This window comes from Canis lupus, chromosome 27, assembly GCF_011100685.1.
Source record: "Canis lupus familiaris isolate Mischka breed German Shepherd chromosome 27, alternate assembly UU_Cfam_GSD_1.0, whole genome shotgun sequence".
Classification (NCBI taxonomy): Eukaryota; Metazoa; Chordata; class Mammalia; order Carnivora; family Canidae; genus Canis; species Canis lupus.
The window spans coordinates 32,317,387-32,339,645 of record NC_049248.1 but is presented as its reverse complement, the minus strand read 5'-3'; the positions used below and the strand labels follow the sequence as shown (position 1 = coordinate 32,339,645).

Sequence of the window (22,259 nt, the reverse complement as noted above, 5' to 3'; positions counted from 1 at the left end):
TACTTCCCTCTGATCTTCTATGCCCTCTCAATTTTTCTCCATTAAAAAAAATAAAGGTAATAGACAACTGGTGAAAAATGTATGGGAAATGCTATTTGCATGCTTCATTGCTGATACTTCATAAAAAAATATAAAAGTCTGAATGATATTCAACTGGCTTTCTAAGAGACAATCTGTAAAAAGTGAAGCAGTTGCATAGAATTTAACTATTAGATGATTTCATTGATAGGTAATTTCATCCCACAGGCTAATGTATGGTGTCTAGAAAAGTATAGTTTGTTAACTATTTTTAGGGGATGCTAAAATTACTTTGCTTTTTAAATGTTTAATTTATTTTAATTTCTAAATTTTTAGAGATTTAAAATAAAAAAAATTAATCAATTTTACTTAAAAAAAGAGAAGTCTGTTTATATCCTGAGTCCCAGTGAGACTCTTCCGTGGTCAGTCCTGCCTCATAGCACATAGCAAGCAGGATAGTTGAAGATATTAGAGTTGTTTCATAGAGTGAATATAGTATTTTAGTCAGCTTAAGCTGCTATAAGTAGATACTGTAGACTGGGTGGCTTAAAAAACACATCATTTCTCTTAGTTCTGAAGGCTAGGAAGTCCCACATCCTAGCTTGCAGATAGCCGTCTGTGCGTTCATGTGGTAAGGAGAGAAAGAGAGAGCTTTCTAATTAAAGACACTAATTCCATTGTGGGAGCTCCACCCTGATGATTTCACTTAAACCTAGTTACCTCCCAGAGGCCTCACTTCCAAATACCATCATATTAGGGACTAGGGCTTTGACATATGAATTTTGGGAGGGTAACATTACAGTTCATAGATACAGTATGAAAATAATTTTAAAATTCTAAGGCTGCTGAATGTGGTAAAAATTCCCCATTGGAATGAAATCTTTTTTATTAAATACAAGGTGATTGGAAGTTGAGACGTTGGTAAACATGCCTTCTCAAACATGATTCACGTTTAAATAAAAAAACAAAGAAAAAATAACAAAAAAGCATAGAGAAAAAAAAGCATAGAGAATATAAAATCCTTATTGTAACTATTGTCTTATAATACAATTAATTCTTAATTGAAGGTCCAGAGAATATTATACGTGGAAGGAAACCATATTTCTATTGTTATTTTTCCTTATACTTATTAGCATTTATTTTAAGACTTATAGGAAATATAAGATATTGTCAAACATTTGATTAATGGGTTCTGAAATTTTAAAAAATTAAGCTTAAAGAAATATAGTTGAAGATTTCTAACTTAGCAAGGGGATGAGTTCATTTTTTTCCCCCAAAAGGCAGATAGAATAATGGTGTCATGAATGAGGCTTACTTGGCTTATTTATTATCATCATTGTTATATGCCAGATGTCACTCACCTATTCTGAGTTTAAAATTAGCATAAACAGGAGTTTTAATGATTATCATCTTAAAGCAATAGAATTTAGCTTAGGAAAGAGTATGATGTGTCCTTCTGTACTAGTGTTCTATTGCTATATAACAAATTATTACAGATTTAGCAACATAAAATAATGTTTTATTATATCTTAGTTTCCATGGATCAAGAGTTGAAGCACAGCTTAGCTGGATTCTCTGCTCAGATCTCACAGGTCTGTAATGATGGTATCAGGACTGTGGTCCTCATCTAGGGCTCATATCTTCTTTTAAAACCTCATTCAGGCTGCAGCAGAATTCAGTTCTTTCTTGTTAACTGAGTTCCCATTTTCTTGCTACTTGTTATCCTGCTCACCTCCTAAACCATCCTTCTCCATAGGCATTTGATGACGTGATTATTTACCTTCTTCCTGTTTTCCAGTAGGAGCCTGTCTCTTAGATGTTTCACTTTTTTTAAAGGCTCACCTTCTTGATTAGGTCAGGCTCACCCAGGAGGATTTTCTTTGATTAACTCCATATTAACTGGTTAGTAACTGAATTGCAAGTGATATCCCTTCATATTCATAGTTTGCATTACACTTAAGAGATAGGAATTATATATGATTGTAGATCATTGGGGTTCACATTAAAATCCTATCTACCACACTTTTCTCATGAAAATATGTATTTTCTTGACTTTGACCTGTTACTTTGGATTTATTGGGAGATGATAGAATTATGGCTTATTTTAATGTTGGTTATGGAAAGGATTTTTTCTTGATAGTAAAAATTGGTACCAACCACTTATGTTTGTTAGTTTAAAATCAGAATCCTTTTTTAAAAAAGTAAATTCTATGCCCAACATGGGGCTCAAACTCATGACCCTGAGATCAAGAGTCGCATGCTCTACCAACTAAGCCAGCCAGGCACACCTAGAACCAGAATCTCAATTATTCATGCTTAATAAAATATTTCTATTTCTAAGAAGAAGAGCTGAAGTGACAAGTCTTTTTCCTTTCCACAGAATGATTGTAAACACAAATAGTATACACTTTGGATTGAGAGTATACTATTGTCATTATAGTCATAAGATTAGTTTTTCTTATGATGAAATAGTTTCGTAAACATACAGTATTAACAAACATAGAAGGAGATCCCCTCTCCCCCTTCCCAGAAATACATACTGGTTTCATTCAGAAAGAACTTTCTAGGAAGATTCTTGAAAATTCTATATATAATTGGGGTAAAATGTAATGAGAGAAATAGAAACTTACTGATCTCAGAATGAGAGTTGAAATATTTGGTTATCACAACAACTCTGATTCTGAGATTGCTTTTTCTCATCACTCTTACCCTCTTGAGTCATCTGCCACCTTTTCTTCAGATTTTATTTTTTATTTTATTTTATTTTATTTTATTTTGTTTTTTTCAGATTTTAAAAACAAAACTGAAGTATTAATTAAATCTTTTAAATTGTAAGATTAAATTGAAAAAACTGATTCTATAAGATAATTCAAAGATAATGCTTTTTAAACTTTGTGTTATTACTTATTATTTATCTAAAATCAATTACATATATCTCAAACCCCAATTTTTCCTAGGAAAGAGACTGGGTCAGTGACTTGCTTGTGAAAGGGTGGAGAATTGTAGGGTCCTTGCAGCTGTATATTCTGAGTCAAGATTGCTCTTGATGGCTGGGAGTGAAAGGGATGGTTTCACAGTGGTAGTACTAAAAAGGGCTTGATGCCATTTTCAGAGATTATTCCTGATTCAGTTGGGATCTTGGCAGGAAACCGATGATACATTCAGACAAAATAATGAGGGAAAGTGTGGTGTAAGATGGGCTACATTAAGGAAATTCTAAGGGATAAGTACTCTGATGTGAGCCACAATTAAGGGACACCTACTGATGTAGATGTCCTGATAGGAGTTGTGACCTTTGGTAAAGGGACATGGTCCACCAGCAGGACTTGGCAGGGAAGGAATCAGGAGAATGAATACCTTGACCTCATTCCTACTGTACAATGTCCTCTTGGCACCTTCCACTGCTAAGCCCCACTTTAAGTCTAAGGGAAGGGAGCCCATTGTTGTATGTAGCTCATTATGTTCATTCTCCTAGGGCACAGGGTATGGTGAAGATAAGTGAAGGAAGGAGGAAACAAAAAGACATTTGGCCAAGATCCGATATAGCTTTTGTGTGTCTTTTGGTGACATCTTTCATCCTGCAGAGACTGGGGTGTTCATTTTAGAATTAATGTTTTGGTGGGGATGCCCACTTAGGTGGTGTCATAACATTCATAAAACATTCCTAAATTCTAGCAACTTTTATTACCCTAGTGCTTCTTCTCAAAGAACTGTGTTACAACCAGAAACAAATATCCTTTATGTATCTTTGCCTTTGCTTGCCTGAACTGACCTTTTCTGTCTCCATTGCCTGGAAAATTCTAATCACCTTGCAAAATCTAGGTCAAATATAATTTCCTGCTGAAGCTTTTCCTGTAACTATACCATTCTCCTCTGACTAATCTTTATTCCACTTCTCCTTTGTACATAATATTCCATTGAGCACATACTTAATTTTCTTCTAGCTCTTTGTTTTTTTCTCTCTCCCATGGCTACCATCATCAAGTTTTTTTTTTTAATTAAAAGATTTTGTTTATTCATTCATGAGAGACACAGAGAGAGAGAGAGAGAGAGAGAGAGAGGCAGAGACACAGGCAGAGGGAGAAGCAGGCTCCATGCAAGGAGCAACGTGGGACTCGATCCCGGACTCCAGGATCACGCCCTGGGCCAAAGACAGGTGCCAAACCACTGAGCCACCCAGGGATCCCTAAGTATTTTTTTTGTTTTTTAAAGTCCTTGCTTTACACACTGTTTAACATTTAGTAGGGATTTGGTGACTCAATGAAGTTTTCTGATGGTCTTGGGTTATAGGCATGCCACCACATACAGCTACCAGCAACAACAGAAATTTGATGAGCACTTTGGACAGTAGGTGGATGGGTCAAGTCATCACTTAACATACCCCTTTCCCTTATTCCCTGAGTTTTTTTTCAGTAGAAGTTCTTCTATTTCTGGGAAGGCTAAAGAAGAGGGCCCAGAGTTTCTAAAGGTATTAATTTATAGTTATGTGGAGGATTGGATTTTCCTCTAAATCCAGAACTTGGCAATTTTCTTTTATTTGTCAGCCTATGTGCACTATTCAATGTAATTCTCTGAACATCTGGCTGGTACTTATCAGAGAAAGTGACATGTGATGTTTTCCCCCTATGAAAGGTAGTAGTTTCCTCACTTAAGAGAGTATTTCTTTCAGTGTGCTATATCCGTAGTTAAATCATGAGAGGTGAAAAGGTGTAAGATATTGGAATGAAAGTCAGAGGAAGTCCGTCTCCCATCATTTTTTTATTCCTATTTCTTTCCCTAATTAGTCAGTGGGGAACTGTACCTGAGGGAAATAAATCTTTGTTTTTCTAAGTGACATTGCAAACCAGAGACTGAGTAGATTACTCTAGGAATCACAGACCCAGAGATTAATGCATATTTTTTGGTGTTTCTGAGTGAGAATAAACTTGAGTCAGGTGGACCACACAGAGATGAAGCCGTAGGATATGTAGCTAATTATACAGATTAGGATAGGATTTCTGAATAATTTTTTAAAGTGTTTCATCATCAGTGGATTCAAAAGTGAACTTCTCTCCATCTCTTCTTCCCTTCATAGAAGTGTGTACTTCCTGGTCCTGGGTACACACTGCTGTGTTTTATTGTTCTTAAGCTTTTTACAGAATTAATCTCATTAATGGAATTACTGAGGTGTGTTTCTTTCTTGAATATCTTGGAGAAATACCTTTCTTCCCATCAATTATCACTGTAATTAAAGATCCATTTCAGGAAAAGGAATTTCTTTTTATGGTCCTATGTTACTTATTATTTATGCCATGGCTGATCTCTTAGGAAAATAATTCAGCAAGACCACAAATGGCCTAGAAGTTTCCTACGATGTGTCAGAAACTATTCTAGAACGAAAGATAGAGGGTTAAAAGTAGGTTAGTTCCTTCCTTAATGTGTGCCTACTAACTGGAATGAACCAGGGAATGATCAAAAAAGGGATCAAAAACCAGTGGTTCATTTGGCAATGTAGTAGCTGTCCTAATTTTTAAGAAATGGAAGGGAGGAAATTAGTAAGATATAATTAACAGTAAAATATCAAATTGAGCATTAGTAAATAGCATCCAATATAATGATCTTCCAAAAACACTGACAGATGAGAAAGAAAAGGGCAAAGGATCTGAACAGAGGATAGATTTATTGGTGTCATATAAGAGGAACAAAGATGTTAACAAGGTGCCAAGTGGGCTAGTTACAGATAGCTGTAAGTAAAAGAGCTACACAGAGTGGGAATCAGGTCAGATTATTGAGTAAACTGAAGAACTAACACAGTCGCGTGAGGATGAGATCAGAATAACTCAAGCAAAAAAAGAAGAGACAGTTTACAAAGACATTTAGGTAATGGAAAAATTCGTCACATTTTTGAAACTGTAGGTTAAGGATAACAATGTATTCTAATAGAATAAGAGATTAACAATGGCCAAGTGCAAAAAGGAGGACATTTGTGTGTTATTCCCCTTCTGTTTATATTTTAAAAATAAAAATATCTTGACCAATTAGGAAAAGAAAGGCTTATTTCTTGTGATGCCTTGTGATGGACAGAGGGATAAGGAGAAGTGAGGGTATAAGAGAAACTCTAGAAGGTACTACAAAACAATGTGTGTTTAAAAATACAGGTTTGGATGGAACTGGAGGTTATTATGTTAAGCGAAATAAGTCAGTCAGAGAAAGATAAATACCATATGATTTCACTTATATGTGGAATTTAAGAAACAGAAGAGGTGAACACAGGGAAAGGGAAGGAAAGATAAAATAAGATAAAAACAGAGAGGGAGGCAAACCATAGTGAGACTCTTAACTATAGGGGACAAACTGAGGGTTGTTGGAGGGGAGGTGAGGGAATGGTTTAAATGGGTGATGCGTATTAAGGAGGGAACTTGTTGGAATGAGTACTGGGTGTTACATATGAGTGATGAATCATGAATTTCTTTTTTTTAATTTCAATTCAATTAGTCAATATATAGTACATATTATACCCCTGAAACTAATACTACACTGTATGTTAACTAAGTTGAGTTTAAATAAAATGTTGAAAGAAGAAAAATAAAAATGTAGATTTGATTGCTTGCATGTTTGGACTTAGGTTAACACGTGATGTTAGTGCAACTCTTAAAATTTATGTAAAAACAACAACAACAACAACTGGTGACTGCATAGTCCTAGAAGGATATAAATTATAATGGTATGTGCCTATTTACTTAAATCAGCATCCCTTCAGTCTCAACAAATCATTGATTAGTTATTTGTCAACATCCTTGTCACTAGCATTTAACCAAATTTTATTCAGAATAAGGACAACTGTATCATGATGATTTATTTCCCCTCTTTAAAAGAACCATTTACTCAGGAACTTGGTTTTCTTCCTCTCTGAATGAAATTTCTTTATTGGCTATATGGAGACAGTAAAAATGATGATAATACTGAAAGTGAAAAAAATTCCCCTTTTGGTTGCTGTTGTACTCTGTGTTAGTATGAATAGTGGGATAAAGAGGCTTGGTTATTTATTGTCTATAAAAGGTTAACTTTAGGGTCATGACTTTTCACTGGAAATGGAGGTGTAACATTCAGCTTCATTGTCTTTGCATAGCAATATATATTTGTATATTTGTATGTCTATGTACACATACATATGTAGGTAGTATTTACTGTTGTATTATACTTCTATTCCTTACATAATAGGTTTACATTTAGTTATTCTAAAGACTCAGGGCATCCAAAAGGTGTTTTGAAAAATGTGGCAATAGTTAGGGAAGCCTAAGAATAAATCATGCATATCATATTGGAAGGCTCAAGGTGAGTTAAGATGGTAAACGTGCCTTATAAAGGAACTGACTTGGAGAATTTTCAAGTGGTGCTGTAGCAATAGTAAAAACACTTTATACCTACATTGGCTTTCATGCTACATATTATCTGTTCAACATTCTGGAAGGTGAATATTACAGTCATAATATTACCATTTTACAGATAAGGAAACTGAGGCTAAGAGAATGACTTGCGAAAGGTCATAATTAGTATGTGTTAAGACCTGTGAAGAGTTTGAGATTTTACACACTTTCCTAGTTAACAAACTAGTCTGTCACTTTTTCATGTATAATTGCAAAAGCCACAAGATTCCTGAGTTAGAGACAAAGCATTGGAAGCTTCATGATGATTTGAACTCCTTCCTAATTCTCCCCTCCCCCAACCCATGGAGGCAATGCAGGTAGACCTATTATATGGATGCTGTGTAAGCAGTGGGGCATTGAGAAATAACAAACTTGGGGATTCACTGGTTTTATAGTAAGCAGAAGCAAGCTAGCTCTTTGTTAGGTAGAAGACATTATCCCTAAAGGTTGCTTGCAGCAATTTGAGAAATGACTCTTAAAAAGAGCAGTTAGGGTCTTACATATTTGGCATACCCAGCAAGAATATGCAGAGATGCTCAGGTCTCATGGTGGACTGCTTCCTCCAATAGTATGTGGCAGAGTTAAACTTTAAACTCCATTTTTTTTTTTCAGTCTGACGACTAAAACTTGAGCTGAACAGGTAGCAACTATAAGCCCCACATTCCCACCCCCATATATTTATCTTCTTATTTTTTTCTCCTATCCAGGACATTTTAAAACTAGTCCTCTTGGCTAGTTTGCTATACTCTATTACTAAAGCTGGTTATTACTGGTCTCAGTCTCAGAATCTCCCCTGTTATTCACTAGCTATTGCCACAAGGAGCTGTGGTTATGTTTTTATAAATGAAATAACTTGTTCCTATGATAAAGTTACATTTGCTATAAAAACTGAAGTGAATGATAGAAACCATAAAGAAATAAAGGGGGAAAAAAGAAATAAGGAACAAGTGGTATAACTAATTGTGGATATAGGAAAAAAAAAAGATTGCTTATTGATACTTATTTTTAAACCAGGATTTTGCTCTTTTTAAGAAATAACTAAAATAGAATTTGAAGTCAGAAAGGACCTTATGAATATTAAATCCAGGCTCCCCATCTTACAGATTAGAAAATTGAGGCATTGGGTAATTACATAATTGTTCAAGATCAGGTTTCTAGTAACAGAGTAGAGTGATGGAGCAAAGTTAGATTATTGTGATAATCACATGCCCAGTATTGGAATGATCCCCCCATTTAACAAAAGTGGTTTATAACAGGTTTCAGTCAGTAAATGTTGAATTACTTTGTTTTATGATTGAATAAGATCTATTCTCTGTCCTCAAAGAATTCATTTGCTAATAGGGCAATAGGAATTCAATTTGAGGGGCTCCTGAGTCTCTTGGTCAATTAAACATCTGCTTTCAGCTCAGGTCATGATCTCAGGGTCCTAGGATGGAGCCCCATGTTGGGCTCCCTGCTCAGTGAGGAGTCTTCTTCTCCCTCTATATCTGCCCCTCCCCCACTCATGCTCTGTTTCTCTCTCTTTCTCTCTCAGATGAATAAATAAAATCTTTTTAAAAAAAGAATTCAATTTGATAGCTACTATTTAAAATCATGTACAAATTGCATAGGTTAATTCAAGCTTGGGTGGTCAGGGAAAGCTTTAGAAAGTTTCAGATATTTGAGTTAGATCTTAAAAAGTTACAAAGAGTTTTTTTTCTTTTAAAGATTTATTTATTTATTTATTCATGATAGACACACACATGCAGAGAGAGAGAGAGAGAGAGAGAGAGAGAGAGGCAGAGACACAGGAGGAGGGAGAAGCAGGCTCCATGCTGGGAGCCCGACGTGGGTCTCGATCCCGGGACTCCAGGATCGTGCCCCGGGCCAAAGGCAGGCGCCAAACCGCTGAGCCACCCAGGGATCCCCTACAAAGAGGTTTCTATGCAGAGAGGTGGAGGTTTGGCATTCCAAGCAGAGGGAAAACCATGTACATTGGCATGGTGAATGAAAGTATGTAAGATGACCAAGAAATAATCAGTGGTTTGGGATAGTTGGATGTAACTAGACTTGAAAATGGAATGAGAGGTAGAATATAGATTAGGAAAATGTTAGGTACCATGGTAAATAATTAGGACATTTTGGGGAGGAAACATTGACATTTTAAGGCAAATTGGCATATGAGGTATAAAAAAAGAGATTGGTTTAGTAAACAGAATCAGTAAAAAAAAAAAAAAAAGGTGATGTTACAAAAGCCAACTGCAGATAAAGAATTAAGAAATAAGGTTTATGAAGGGTAGCAGAATATATCTCCCCCAAATATGCCATTTTGACATAGAGATTATTTTGAATGGAAGGCAATTCTTCTTCTTTTCTTTTCTTCTTCTTCTTCTTCTTCTTCTTCTTCTTCTTCTTCTTCTTCTTCTTCTTCTTCTTCTTCTTCTTCTTTTCTTCTTCTTCTTCTTTCTTCTTCTTCTTTCTTCTTCCTCCTCTTTCTTCTTTCTTCCTCTTTCTTCTTTCTTCTTCTTTTTTCTTTCTTCTTCTTCTTTTAAAGCAGATACAAGGAAAGATCTCTGCCTCTTCCTATTTGTCTAAAAGCAAGACATAAACTTGCAAAGGTGTTTCCTCTCCCCTCTCTGGACCACCAGGGACAGAAGTTAGCCACAAGAATGGAAGTGGGGGAACCTACATAACAAACTTTAACTAGCCCTTATTTTCCATTAGTTTCTCCATATGTTTACCTTCCCACGGTTTGCTGTCCTAGGAACTCAGTCCTTTTTCCTTTTGTTAATATGCTATATAAGTCCAAAGTTCTAACTACCTTTTGAATTATTATTCATCATGAGTATTCCCATGTGTATGCATGTTGTACATGTGAATAAACTTCTGTTCGTTTTTCCTTTGTTAGTCTTCTTTCATCAGTCCAATTTACAGGGCTGAAGCCAGTAGAACCTAAGAGGATGGAAGGAAAAATTTTTTGTCTCCCCTACAAGTTGTAAATAGTGTCAAATGCTGAAGAGAGGTCAGAAAGGATGAAGACCAAAAAGGGTCCACTTTATTTGGAAATGAAAAGTACTGCTTTGGTCCCTCGTTCTGAGCAGTTTCAGTAGAGGGTAAGAGCAGAAGCTAGGAAACTGTATGTCAAGGGAAAGATTTAGATGTGAGAAAATGGAGATGACATTTGTCATGTGTTTTTATATTAAAACTGAATAATGAACAGCTTGTATCATATTCTAAGTCTTCCAGCTTTACAGACTAGAGGCAACAGGGATGCCTGGGTGGCTCAGTGGTTGAGCGTCTGCCTTTGGTTCAGGGTGTGATCCCAGGGTCCTGGGACTGAGTCCCACATCGGGCTCCCTGCATGGAGCCTGTGTCCCTTCCTCAGCCTGTGTCTCTGTCTCTCTCTCTGTGTGTCTCTCATGAATAAATAAGTAAAATATTTTAAAAAAAGATTTTATTTATTTATTCATGAGAGACAGAGAGAAGGAGAGAGAGAGAGAGAGGCAGAGGGAGAAGCAGACTCCACCCAAGCAGCCTGACGCGGGATCAATCCTGGGCCAAAGGCAGGCGCTAAACTGCTAAGCCACTCAGGGATCCCAAATAAATAAAATCTTAAAAACAACAACAACAACAACAAAAACCAAAACTAGATGCAACGAATTACTTTTTTTTGTATGGCTCTCCATGTGTTTTCCTTTTCAGACCCACCCATTGGTCAGTGGTCTACAAAGGATAAAAAGTCTGTACTCATGCTTAGGAAAAAAAAAAAAAAAGCACATTCTCTAGTAAAACTGTCAACTGTCAGTCCGATGTGATTCATTTCCAATGTAATATTTAAAAAAAACTAAATAGAAATAATCTCTAATTGCAAATTAATATTATAGGTAGAAGCCAAATGATTGTTGGCCTGTATCATATAGTATTGCTACTTAATATTAGAATATCTTTTCCTAAATACTTATAAGTTTTATGCATAATTGTTTTTCTTTAAGAAGCAGTTTTAGATATTTTTACTTGTCTGATTAAACATTTTGGAAAACCCATAAGGCCTTATTTTTTCTGATAGTTAACCAAAATGTTAATGCTGATTTTTTCTTAGTGTTGGGATTAGATGAATGTGTTTAATGTTCTTATTTTTACATAGAAATACTAAGAAAGAAGGTATTTCAAAATATTTAGAGTAATGTCAGATTCTATTTCTATTTTTATTATTTTTTCAGATTCTATTTTTAGTCTGTTATTTCCTAAAAGAGCTGATATATTTTGTCTATATATAATTTCAAATTATAATTTTGAAATTGAGGTTTGTACCTGGGTAAATTTCATTCTTCACATTATTAAAGCAGGTGAATTGGTTTGGGTTAGAACTTCATGTGAGAATTCTTTTTTTTTTTTAATATTTTGTTTATTTATTTATGAGAGACACACAAAGAGAAGCAGAGGCATAGGCAGAGGGAGAAGCAGGTTCCCCCTGGGGAGCCTAATGCAGAACCCAATCCCGGGAACCCAGGATCATGGCCTGAGCCAAAGACAGATGCTCAACTACTGAGCCACTGAGGTGCCCCTCATGTGAGAATTCTTGACTTCAGTATAAATTTAGGGAATTGTAGAGTTTAAAGTACTAATTTTTGAAGAGAAATTGAAAAGGTTAACATATCTCTAACCTTTGAAGTATAGTCAATTCCAGTTCCCTGCATGGCGCAGAGATCATCCCCTTCTAGGTGGGAGTTTCTCAGATCTGTTGAGACACTGCCATTGCCGGATCCAGTTCAATAGAGTTCCACCCATCTTGCTGGCTTTTGAAACCACTCTCTCTCCCCGCCTATGCAAATGGGTGGAATTGCATATCATTCATTCATGCTTCAAACACAATCCTGCTTGCCATTAACAAGGATAATAATCAGGTGAATAGAGGTTGGGAGATTAAGTTCTGAATGACACTGGCATTCTAAAATTGGCTGTCATATCTGCAATTCAAATAGCATCTACTTTTTCTTTGTCATGTTAAAGTGAAATTAGAAGTATCTTAATAGCCAAATAAGTTAGCCTATGGTTATAATAATTTACTTAAAATTAATGAGGCATGGATTTCAAACAGCAGCCCAGTGCTCATTTTCATTTAGACAACTTGTGTTTATTTTTATCTGTCTTATTACATGGGATTTGTTAAGCTTCATAGTGCATCTATAAAGAAGGGAGAGAGCAGAATCCTGGGGGCATGAGGTAGAGAGAAAAGCCTGGGTTCAGATAGGACTTTATGTTAGAAGCAAAGAGTTAGCAAGAGCTTTCTAAAGAAGTGAAATCTAACCAGAGACTAAAAACATGAGATGTTCAGGCTGGAAAAGGAATTAGGAATTGAGAGGGTAGGGAAGATTGTTCTGAGAAAGAGAGCAGTATATTTGAAGATATAGAAGCCAGAGAGAGCATAGCTTGTTAGTGAAACTGGTTAAAAATAAGCCATCACCACTGCCACCATCAACAACCAATATCCTGGGATCCCTGGGTGGCGCAGAGGTTTGGCGCCTGCCTTTGGCCCAGGGCGTGATCCTGGAGACCCGGGATCGAATCCCACATCGGGCTCCCGGTGCATGGAGCCTGCTTCTCCCTCTGCCTGTGTCTCTGCGCCTCTCTCTCTCTCTGTGACTATCATAAATAAATAAAAATTTAAAAACAAACAAACAAACAAAAAAAAAACCAACCAATATCCTTTACTTTAAAGATGAAGCATGGCAAAAGGATAGACTACAGAGGGATTTAGTGATGAACTGAAGGATTTTAAGCAAGGTAGTGACCTGATCAACTTTATATTTTACAAATATCACTGATATTGCAGTGTGTGGAACAGATTAGTGGAGGTGAGAATTGACACAGGGAGGGTAGTGAGGAGATTTGGAATAATCCAAGTAAGAGATAATGTTGATGTTGATTGGGAAGAAATTGGTGGGCTCTTGAGCTCTTTCAGAGATAATAAGGTCTTGGAGATCAATTAAGTAGATGGACTAGGGAAGAGGGAGTAATTGAAGTTGACTGCCCTGTTTCTAGCTTGGCAGCAGTCAGGATGAGAATTCTCCCAAGAAGGATGGAGGTATTTTTACAGTTTCCACCTCATAGTTGGATGAAGTGAGATAGGAAAAAAGGAATTTAGAAAGAAGAGAATATTAATTTTGAGAAAGACCTCTCATAAAAAATGTAGAACCAGAAAGCCAAAGCTGCTATTACCATTAGCTGTTTCCATAGTCCATGATTATGACTTCTTATAAGAAGCCCTTTGTTTTATTTGTTGTGATATCATTTTATTTTTATTTAGTATATAAATATTATTTTCCTTTCCCCCTTTTTAATAATATAGTATCCTGTGGCCAAATGGCGTTAGATCTAAGAGGAACTTTGGAAATTACAGTTTCTATCCACAGGTGAGGAAATTGAAGCTCCGATGGAAGATATCTGATAACTGGAGTGACGGAAGTAGTTAAAACCAGGTCTGGTAATGGCCACTCTTATTCTTTCCACAGTACCTACACAGCTCTATATTGATTATTGTGTTCCATTAAGACAAATAAGTACAATTGAAGACTTGATTAAAAAGAAAAATTTCATTATCATAGAGGAAAGAAAAAATTGCATAAATATTTTTTGGGATAGTATAGAATTCTATTTTAGATAACCATGGTTGCAAAAATTCAGTTGCTTCTCAGTATTATCTTTCCTATCCTTTCATTGACCTTCCATCATGATAAACCTAAAAGGGTTAAAATTCAGGCAATCTGGACTTAGGTTTGGTTTTACCTCTAATAAATTGATGAACTCATTCCACTTCTGTTGGTTTCATTAAAAAAAAAAAAACACTCAGATCTCAAAAATAAGAATTTGGGACCATTGGTTTTTAAATCCTTTCTTTGGTCTGTCTTCATCATTTTGTATTCTATCACTGGTTGTCTTTACTTTCTTCCTTAAATTGCTTCTTCTTCTTTGTGGCAAATAGGAACCTTTTAGGTTTTAGAAAACCTAGGTTCAGTAAGTCAGTGATATATATGTCCAGAAGAGTCCTCTTTTTTTTTTTAAGATTTTTTTTTTTTTTAATTTGAGAGAGAGAGTGTGCACCTGTGCGCAAGGGCAAGATGGTGGGTAGAGAGAAAGAACCTCTAGTAGACTCCCCACGAAGCGTGGAGCAGGCCAGGCCAAATGTAGAGTCCTACCTAAAGTGGGGTTTGGCTCAAAGCCAGGCTATACATGGGGCTTTGTTGCAGTATACCAAGATCATGACCTGAGCCAAAATCAAGAGTCAGAGGCTTAAACCAACTGAGCCACCCAAGTGCCCCAGGATAGTCCTTTATTTGGATTAAATAGAATAGGACCAGATTTTGGTTTGTTCTGTTAGCAAAATACCACTACATTTGCTTTCCTTCTTTAAAAATAGACTTCAAAATCAGGAAGAGAAGCAGCAGAAGGTACTAAAATCTGGAGTAGATGGGTTTTGGGTGTAGAATGAGTATAATGCTGTGGTCTTCCAAGTAAAGAGAGGATACCCTAGGAGAAATGCATGTTGATTCACTGGGTTTTGGAGAGAAAATACTGGAACTTCTCTTTGTATTTATTTTTAATTTCTCTCTTTGCAAAATTCTGCTTTTGTGTATATCATAATATGTGACATCAATAAAGTACATGCATATCATTTATAATGAATACACATACATATGTATTGTGGGAGTGTGCTTCGAAGATGTTAAGCTGACAGAACAATATGGTTAAATACGTTTGGAAACAACTGGTATAGAATTTGCAAAATGGCAAGTCAAGGGCATCAAGATAAATATTATGTCCTTAATTTCTTACTTTTGGTAATGTCTTTCCTGGAAATAAAGAGTAGAAACTTAAAAATAACAACAACAAACAGAATTTTGGCAGCAGAATTTATTTAACTGTGTCTTTACCTGTTACAGCGTTGCCGAAAAGTATCCAGTCACAAATATATTTATTTTTAGGATTAATTTTATTCTTGCTCATGATTTTTTGGGATTGTCAAGTAACTCATACTGAAATTGACTCAGTATAATTTAATTTATTTAAACTTATCAACTGAAGAAGCCTTAGTAGATTATATTAGTGTTTTAAAAAGATTTGGCTAGGAATTTTTAAGTCCTATTTTTTTCAGTTTTTTCCTATTCATTTTATTTTATTTTTTCCTAATTATTTCTTGCAGAATAAGACCACAGCTTGCCAAAGAGAAGATTGAAGGATGCCATATTTGTACATCTGTCACACCAGGAGAACCTCAGGTTTTCCTAGGGAAAGATAAAGCTTTTACTTTTGATTATGTGTTTGATATTGACTCTCAGCAAGAGCAGATCTACACTCAATGTATAGAAAAACTAATTGAAGGTTGTTTTGAAGGATACAATGCTACCGTTTTTGCCTATGGACAAGTAAGTACCAAATTATTTTCAGAGAAGCTGTAACTTTTCAGAAGTGTCAATTTAGTTGCACTTTTATTTTTGTCTTGAAGTTATTAACATCAAGCATGCATTTTTCTCTATTCTGTTCTTTTATGCAGACTGGAGCTGGCAAAACATACACAATGGGAACAGGATTTGATGTTAACATCATTGAGGAAGAACAGGGTATTATCTCTCGTGCTGTGAAACACCTTTTCAAGAGTATTGAAGAAAAAAAACACACTGCAATTAAAAATGGGCACCCTCCTCCAGACTTTAAAGTGAATGCCCAATTCTTAGAGGTACTAGTCTAATTGTCTCAGTAGTTTCCTTTATATCTTATCCTTAAGATCATAAATAACCCTTATGATTTCATATTTTTTAAAGATTTTTTATTTATTTATTCATAAGAGATACAGAGAGAGAGAGAGAAGCAGAGACACAGGCAGAGGGAGAAGGAGGCTCCATGCAGGGAGCCTGATGTGGGACTTGATCCTGGGACTCCAGGATCACGCCCTGGGCCAAAGACAGGTGCTAAACTGCTGAGCCACGCAGGGATCCCCCCTTTATGATTTTATACTCCCAGTTTTCTAGTATAGTATTTGGCACTTAGTGCTTAATAAACAACATTTGAGTAAACTAATTTTAGGATAATAGATAATAAATAATAAGTATTCCTTCTTGTTGGTATTAAATTTAAAAACACTTGACCAGTATCCATATAGTAAAACAATTAATATTGTTTATTTTAGATTCTATCTTATACTGTTTTAAGGTAGGCAGGCTCACAAAGCTCTGGGAATTCAGCAGCTAAGAAGGAGGGAAGATATGAGGAATAACAGGATTGAGATTTAGCACTAATTGGGCTGCAAAGGATGCTATTGCTACAAGGATAGCGTATGTTTTATGCAATGCCCAATATTTGTTTATCTCTTGCAAATGAGTAATAGATAATTTTAGCTGGTCTTCAACTTAGTCATGATTAAGTCATTTACTGTTCTTACTCTTATAAAGAAATCTGGCATTTATTTGTTTTTGTAGTAATAATTACATTATTCATTTCTTATATGTTATTTTGAAGAAATACGTTATTTTGAAGATGTTTTAAGATATGTTTGAAAGATAATGTGCAATATATGTTAATAGCCCTGAGGCAATTTCTGCTAAAATTAAGCTTATAATATTTCTTTTTGACAGCTATATAATGAAGAGGTCCTTGACTTATTTGATACCACTCGTGATATTGATGCAAAAAATAAAAAATCAAATATAAGAATTCATGAAGATTCAACTGGAGGAATTTATACTGTGGGCGTCACAACACGTACTGTGAATACAGAATCAGAGGTGACATTTACATTAAAATAGAACGTATTTGGCTTTATTTAATAATCAGCTTTACTGATGGTTTGCTTAAGATCAAGAATGAAATTTTATCCTTATATGTAATATGGAGTTAAAATCTTGTCTTCTTTCCCTATATTTTAAAAAAATTATTTATTTACTTATTCATGAGAGACACAGAGAGAGGCAGAGATGCAGGCAGAGGGAGAAGCAGGCTCCACTCTGGGAGCCTGACGTGGGACTCAATCCTGGGTCATCAGGATCACGCCCTGGGCCGAAGGCAGTGCCAAAACGCTGAGCCACCCGGGCTGTCACCTATATTTTTTTATATCAGGATTTCATTGTTTACAATGGCAGGGTTATGATAAAGTCTATACATTTGTCATAGCATCAAAAAGCAATGTAGGTATAGTTTTCTTTCATAGCTAGAGAAAGAGAGATCATTGAAGATGAAAGATCTACAGGTACACAAGATGAAGATGAAAAAGTACAATCCTTTTGTACCTTTTGCTGTTGCATATGTAGGACTATATCTTGGTTCCTAAAAGGAAACTGTTAAGAAAGGTTACAGAAAAATGTTTCAAGAGAAGATACCAAAGGGCTCCAGTAATTCAAGTTGTTGCTCTGTTTGTTCCCAAATGTTCTACTGTAACAGTTTTGGAATGGGAGCTGCAAATGTCAGCAAATGACAAACAATGGAATCTTAGTGTTTTCTCCTATTAAAAAGATAATATGCTATTACATTTTTCAGCTTAGAAAGTGCCTGAAACTAAAATAATATGAAAATATTATACCCCTTATGGTAGGTTTTGGCCATTAGCTTAGATTTCTGATTGTATGGTATCTTGTTTAAATATTGTTCAAGTGAAATCTTTCTTTTCCTTTTCCAGATGATGCAGTGTTTGAAGCTGGGTGCTTTATCTCGGACCACTGCTAGTACCCAGATGAATGTTCAGAGTTCTCGTTCACATGCCATTTTTACCATTCATTTGTGTCAAACCAGAATGTGTCCCCAAACAGATGCTGTGAGTTTTTAGTTCTAATTTCTCAGACTTGCAGGCTTCATTTTTCTAAAAATCCACATAAATATGAGGAGAGTATATTTAAATTTAAATTTAATTTAAATTACCAAATTTAGTTTGGCTAATCATTCCTTTTCCTAATGAGATACCTCTGATTGTATTAAAACTGAAGATGGCCAACTATGTAAGATTTTGAAATAAAAAAAAAAAAATCGAATGTGTCTGCAGCAACCAGAAAGCAAGCTGTAGCTTATGGTGATGCATATAGTCATCTGAGACCCTTTGCTTTTGACGACTGTGCGTTTCAGGTTTCTCTTCAACACAAGCAAAACCTCATTTGATTACAGCTGGTTTCTGGTTCTCCAACTTCTTTCTACCTTTGCCTAAGCTTCTAAATGCCAGTAGATTTTTTTTTTTACATTTACAATTATTTGGCTACTTGCCTATTTTTGAATATTATATGTATAAAATATATATTTATATTTATCTTTTTGTTCTTTTTTTTTTATATTTTATTTATTGATTCATAGACACAGAGAGAAAGAGGTAGAGACACAGGCAGAGGGAGAAGCAGGCTCCATGCAGGGAGCCCGATGTGGGACTCTATCCCGGGTCTCCAGGATCACGCCCTGGGCTGCAGGCGGTGCCAAACCGCTGCGCCACCGGGGCTGCCCATATATTTATATTTATATAATGAGGGCAGGGTAAGGTTGGAAGATATTTAGTGTCACATTAATAAAATACATATTTTTTAATAAAGTATTTTTTATTATTTTTCTCAATTGCAGGAAAATGCAACTGATAATAAAGTGATTTCTGAATCATCACAGCTGAATGAATTTGAAACCTTGACTGCAAAGTTCCATTTTGTTGATCTGGCAGGATCAGAAAGACTGAAGCGTACTGGAGCCACAGGAGAGAGGGCCAAAGAAGGCATTTCCATCAACTGTGGACTTGTAAGACTAAGACTACAGCTTTGTGCTAAGAATATATTAGAACTTTTCTTGTATCCTTTTCTTTTTTGTAATAACGTACATATTACCCAAGTGGAAACCCTTCATGTGCTGAGTTGAGAAAAGAAAGTTACAGTAAATTTATAAACTTAGGAGTAATGCACATTATAGGCTTTTTTCCTTTAAAACATTGCAAAGTTTTACATATGTATAAGTTTAGTTGGATTAAATTTATGATATATGCAGAAAATAATACATATAGTAGAAATATTTAAAATATTCTTCCCACCTTTAAAAGTAAAATGTCAAAACCAACATTTTATATTAATATTAAATGTTTCATAGCATGACTTTCTTTTTTTAAAATATTATTTATATATTTATTCATGAGAGACACACAGAGAGAGAGATGCAGAGACACAGGCAGAGGGAGAAGCAGGCTCCATGCAGAGAGCCTGACATGGGACTCGATTCCAGTTCTCCAGGATCACGCCCTGGGCTGAAGGCAATGCTAAACTGCTGAGCCACCTGGGCTCCCCATAGCATGACTTGCAAAGTAGATATTTTTGCTAATATTTTATGACAGTCATTTTATTTTGGGAATTATAATCATTTGTTTTAAGTAATGATTCTTTTAAAATGGGAACTTTCATAGATTATATTAGGAATTAATTTTAACACCGTGCCACCTAGTGGTGTATTTATTTATTTATTTAGTGTTTTTTTTTTTTTAATTTTTATTTATTTATGATAGTCACACACAGAGAGAGAGAGAGGCAGAGACACAGGCAGAGGGAGAAGCAGGCTCCATGCACCGGGAGCCCGACGTGAGATTCAATCCCGGGTCTCCAGGATCACGCCCTGGGCCAAAGGCAGGCGCTAAACCGCTGCGTGACCCAGGGATCCCTTTAGTGGTGTTTTTAATTGCAAAATACCTTGTGTTTGCTAGTATAATGCTTTCGTTATATGGAAGAAAAAGTTTTAGGGCAAATCTTTGTATAATTAATCTTCTCTTATTACTTCATTATAAAACTGGACATTTGTTCTTGCATTAAATAATGGCATCCCTAAATTTCTGTGATGCAGATTGCATCAGGGCCTGTGTTTTCTGCTTTGCTTTCCTCCCTCCCTTCCTAGAGCTGGGGACTCCACAAATGGTCCTACTTTACTATTGTCCAATATTTGCTCCTAGATGATTGTAACCCTTCAGTGCAGAAATTAACAACCGAGGCTGGAGTAGAGAAAGCTAGACCTCCCAACTTCAATACCCATCTTGATGCTTACACTGTGGTTGAATGTTGTGTTAAAGAGAGTGACCTGGATCCTAGACTTTCTGTATTGATCTGAATATCTTAGGAGATAAAGTCATGGTGGAATTTCCATTTGTGCTGTCAGGAAAAAACAAAAGCCATTGGTCTATTTTCTTGTTTAGGCCACTGAAACATGTTCAGATACATCTGAAAAAGTTTCACTGTAGCCAGTGGTTAAAACTGAAGCTTCTCTGCAGAAGGTCAACTAAGATACAGTGTGATGGTGATGTCAGTGTCTGGAGGATCTGTTGACCCCATATTATTCTTTATAAGCTTTTTTATTTTAAAGTGTTATAATTACTAAAATTTTATCACTTTCTTCTCTCTCTCTCTCTCTCTCTCTCTCTTTCTTTTAGTTGGCACTTGGCAATGTCATAAGTGCTTTGGGAGATAAGAGCAAGAGGGCCACCCATGTCCCCTATAGAGATTCTAAGCTGACAAGGCTGCTACAGGATTCCCTTGGGGGTAATAGGTATGCATAAGTGATTATCCTTCATATTCCTGAATTTCAGTTACTCCTTAATTTTAAGGTAAATTTGTAAAGTGATTTATAAGAACTGTTTTTGTTATAAAGCAAATTAATAGAAGAGGAACCGATAAGTTTTAAGTACCTAAAATAGGTGAGTCCATGTGATTATTGTATGTGATTATTTCATAAAATCCTTAATGACATTCCCTGATGTAGGTGTTATTGTTCCTATTTTACAGGTAAGGAAATTGAAATCCAGAGAGGTTAAATAGTTTATTCAAAGTCATTTAGCTTATAAATGAATTTCATAGCATGTACTTTTCCTACCATATCATAATTTCTACTTTAAGCATATAGCAGATGCTAATAACATTTTGTTGATAACAAATGTCTTCTAAGTAATTGCAAAGTAATTAAATATTGATACTTTTTAGTATCCTTAAAATCCTAAGTATTTTACATGTGGAAAAACTTGTTTTTAATGTCAATTGAATGAAACATGGGATGTTTGCTGTTTATTAACTTTCTAATATCACTGATATTCCTCTTTTTTCCATACTTTGCATCATTCTGATATATTTCATCGGCTAAACTCATTCTTTTGGTAGTGCATTCCTTTTTATAAACATCAACATGTTGGCTTTATAAGTGGACACATTTTTGGCATTTAAAGTCAATCGTATTAAATAAAATATCTTTTAAAATAATAAAAATGAAAGTTAAAAAAATAAAGTCAATCATGATGTAATGCAACAAGTTACAGACAGCCACAGTGAATCTATTTTACAGTGCTTTCAATGGCCTGACACATTTATTGTAAAAAAAATGATCTGGTAATTACACTTACAAACTTCCTTTTTGAACAACTTATTCGAAGAATTTTGATAATATAAAATCTATTTAGATTTAGGAGTAAAGTTTTGTTTTACAGAATTCAACAGTATTATTTTTATATTTCCTCCTAAAATAAAATATATTTTATATTAAGACAATGTTTGCATTGTGTTAACTCTTCTCTTCAAGCACATTCTGTGTATAGGTACAATATTGCTTGCATTGTTGTATATTTCTTCCCCTATATAACTTCATGCTGACCTTCAGTATCAGTCTAGGTCTTACTACAATGAGACACCAATTTTTGTTTGTTAAGTCAAATTTAAAATTTTTTGAAATTGAACTTTTGGTTCAAAAGCATTATACTTTGTTTAAGCCTTGGAGAACAGAGTATCATTGTTTTGTAACATTTGTACAAATTACTCTTAAAAGAAAAATCAGATCAAAGATATTTTTGGAAATAAACTGTATCTACTAATGCATAACTTGTGA

At 35.3% G+C, this 22,259-nt stretch overlaps 1 protein-coding gene across 20 annotated transcripts in view; it reads left to right on the top strand.

The window, feature by feature from the left end:
• The window catches only part of KIF21A (kinesin family member 21A), a 147,223-nt gene that overhangs the window by 62,131 nt on the left and 62,833 nt on the right, over positions 1 to 22,259 (top strand). For 19 of the 20 annotated variants that reach the window (XM_038577264.1, XM_038577259.1, XM_038577255.1 and 16 more), the window contains exons 2-7: positions 15,604 to 15,826; positions 15,955 to 16,137; positions 17,033 to 17,182; positions 18,070 to 18,204; positions 18,990 to 19,157; positions 20,821 to 20,936. In XM_038577264.1, coding sequence (XP_038433192.1) covers positions 15,604 to 15,826; positions 15,955 to 16,137; positions 17,033 to 17,182; positions 18,070 to 18,204; positions 18,990 to 19,157; positions 20,821 to 20,936 — 975 coding nt within the window. Of the gene's footprint in view, positions 1 to 13,757; positions 13,817 to 15,603; positions 15,827 to 15,954; positions 16,138 to 17,032; positions 17,183 to 18,069; positions 18,205 to 18,989; positions 19,158 to 20,820; positions 20,937 to 22,259 lie in introns of those variants that run through there. The other variant, XM_038577257.1, reaches the window with a different exon arrangement.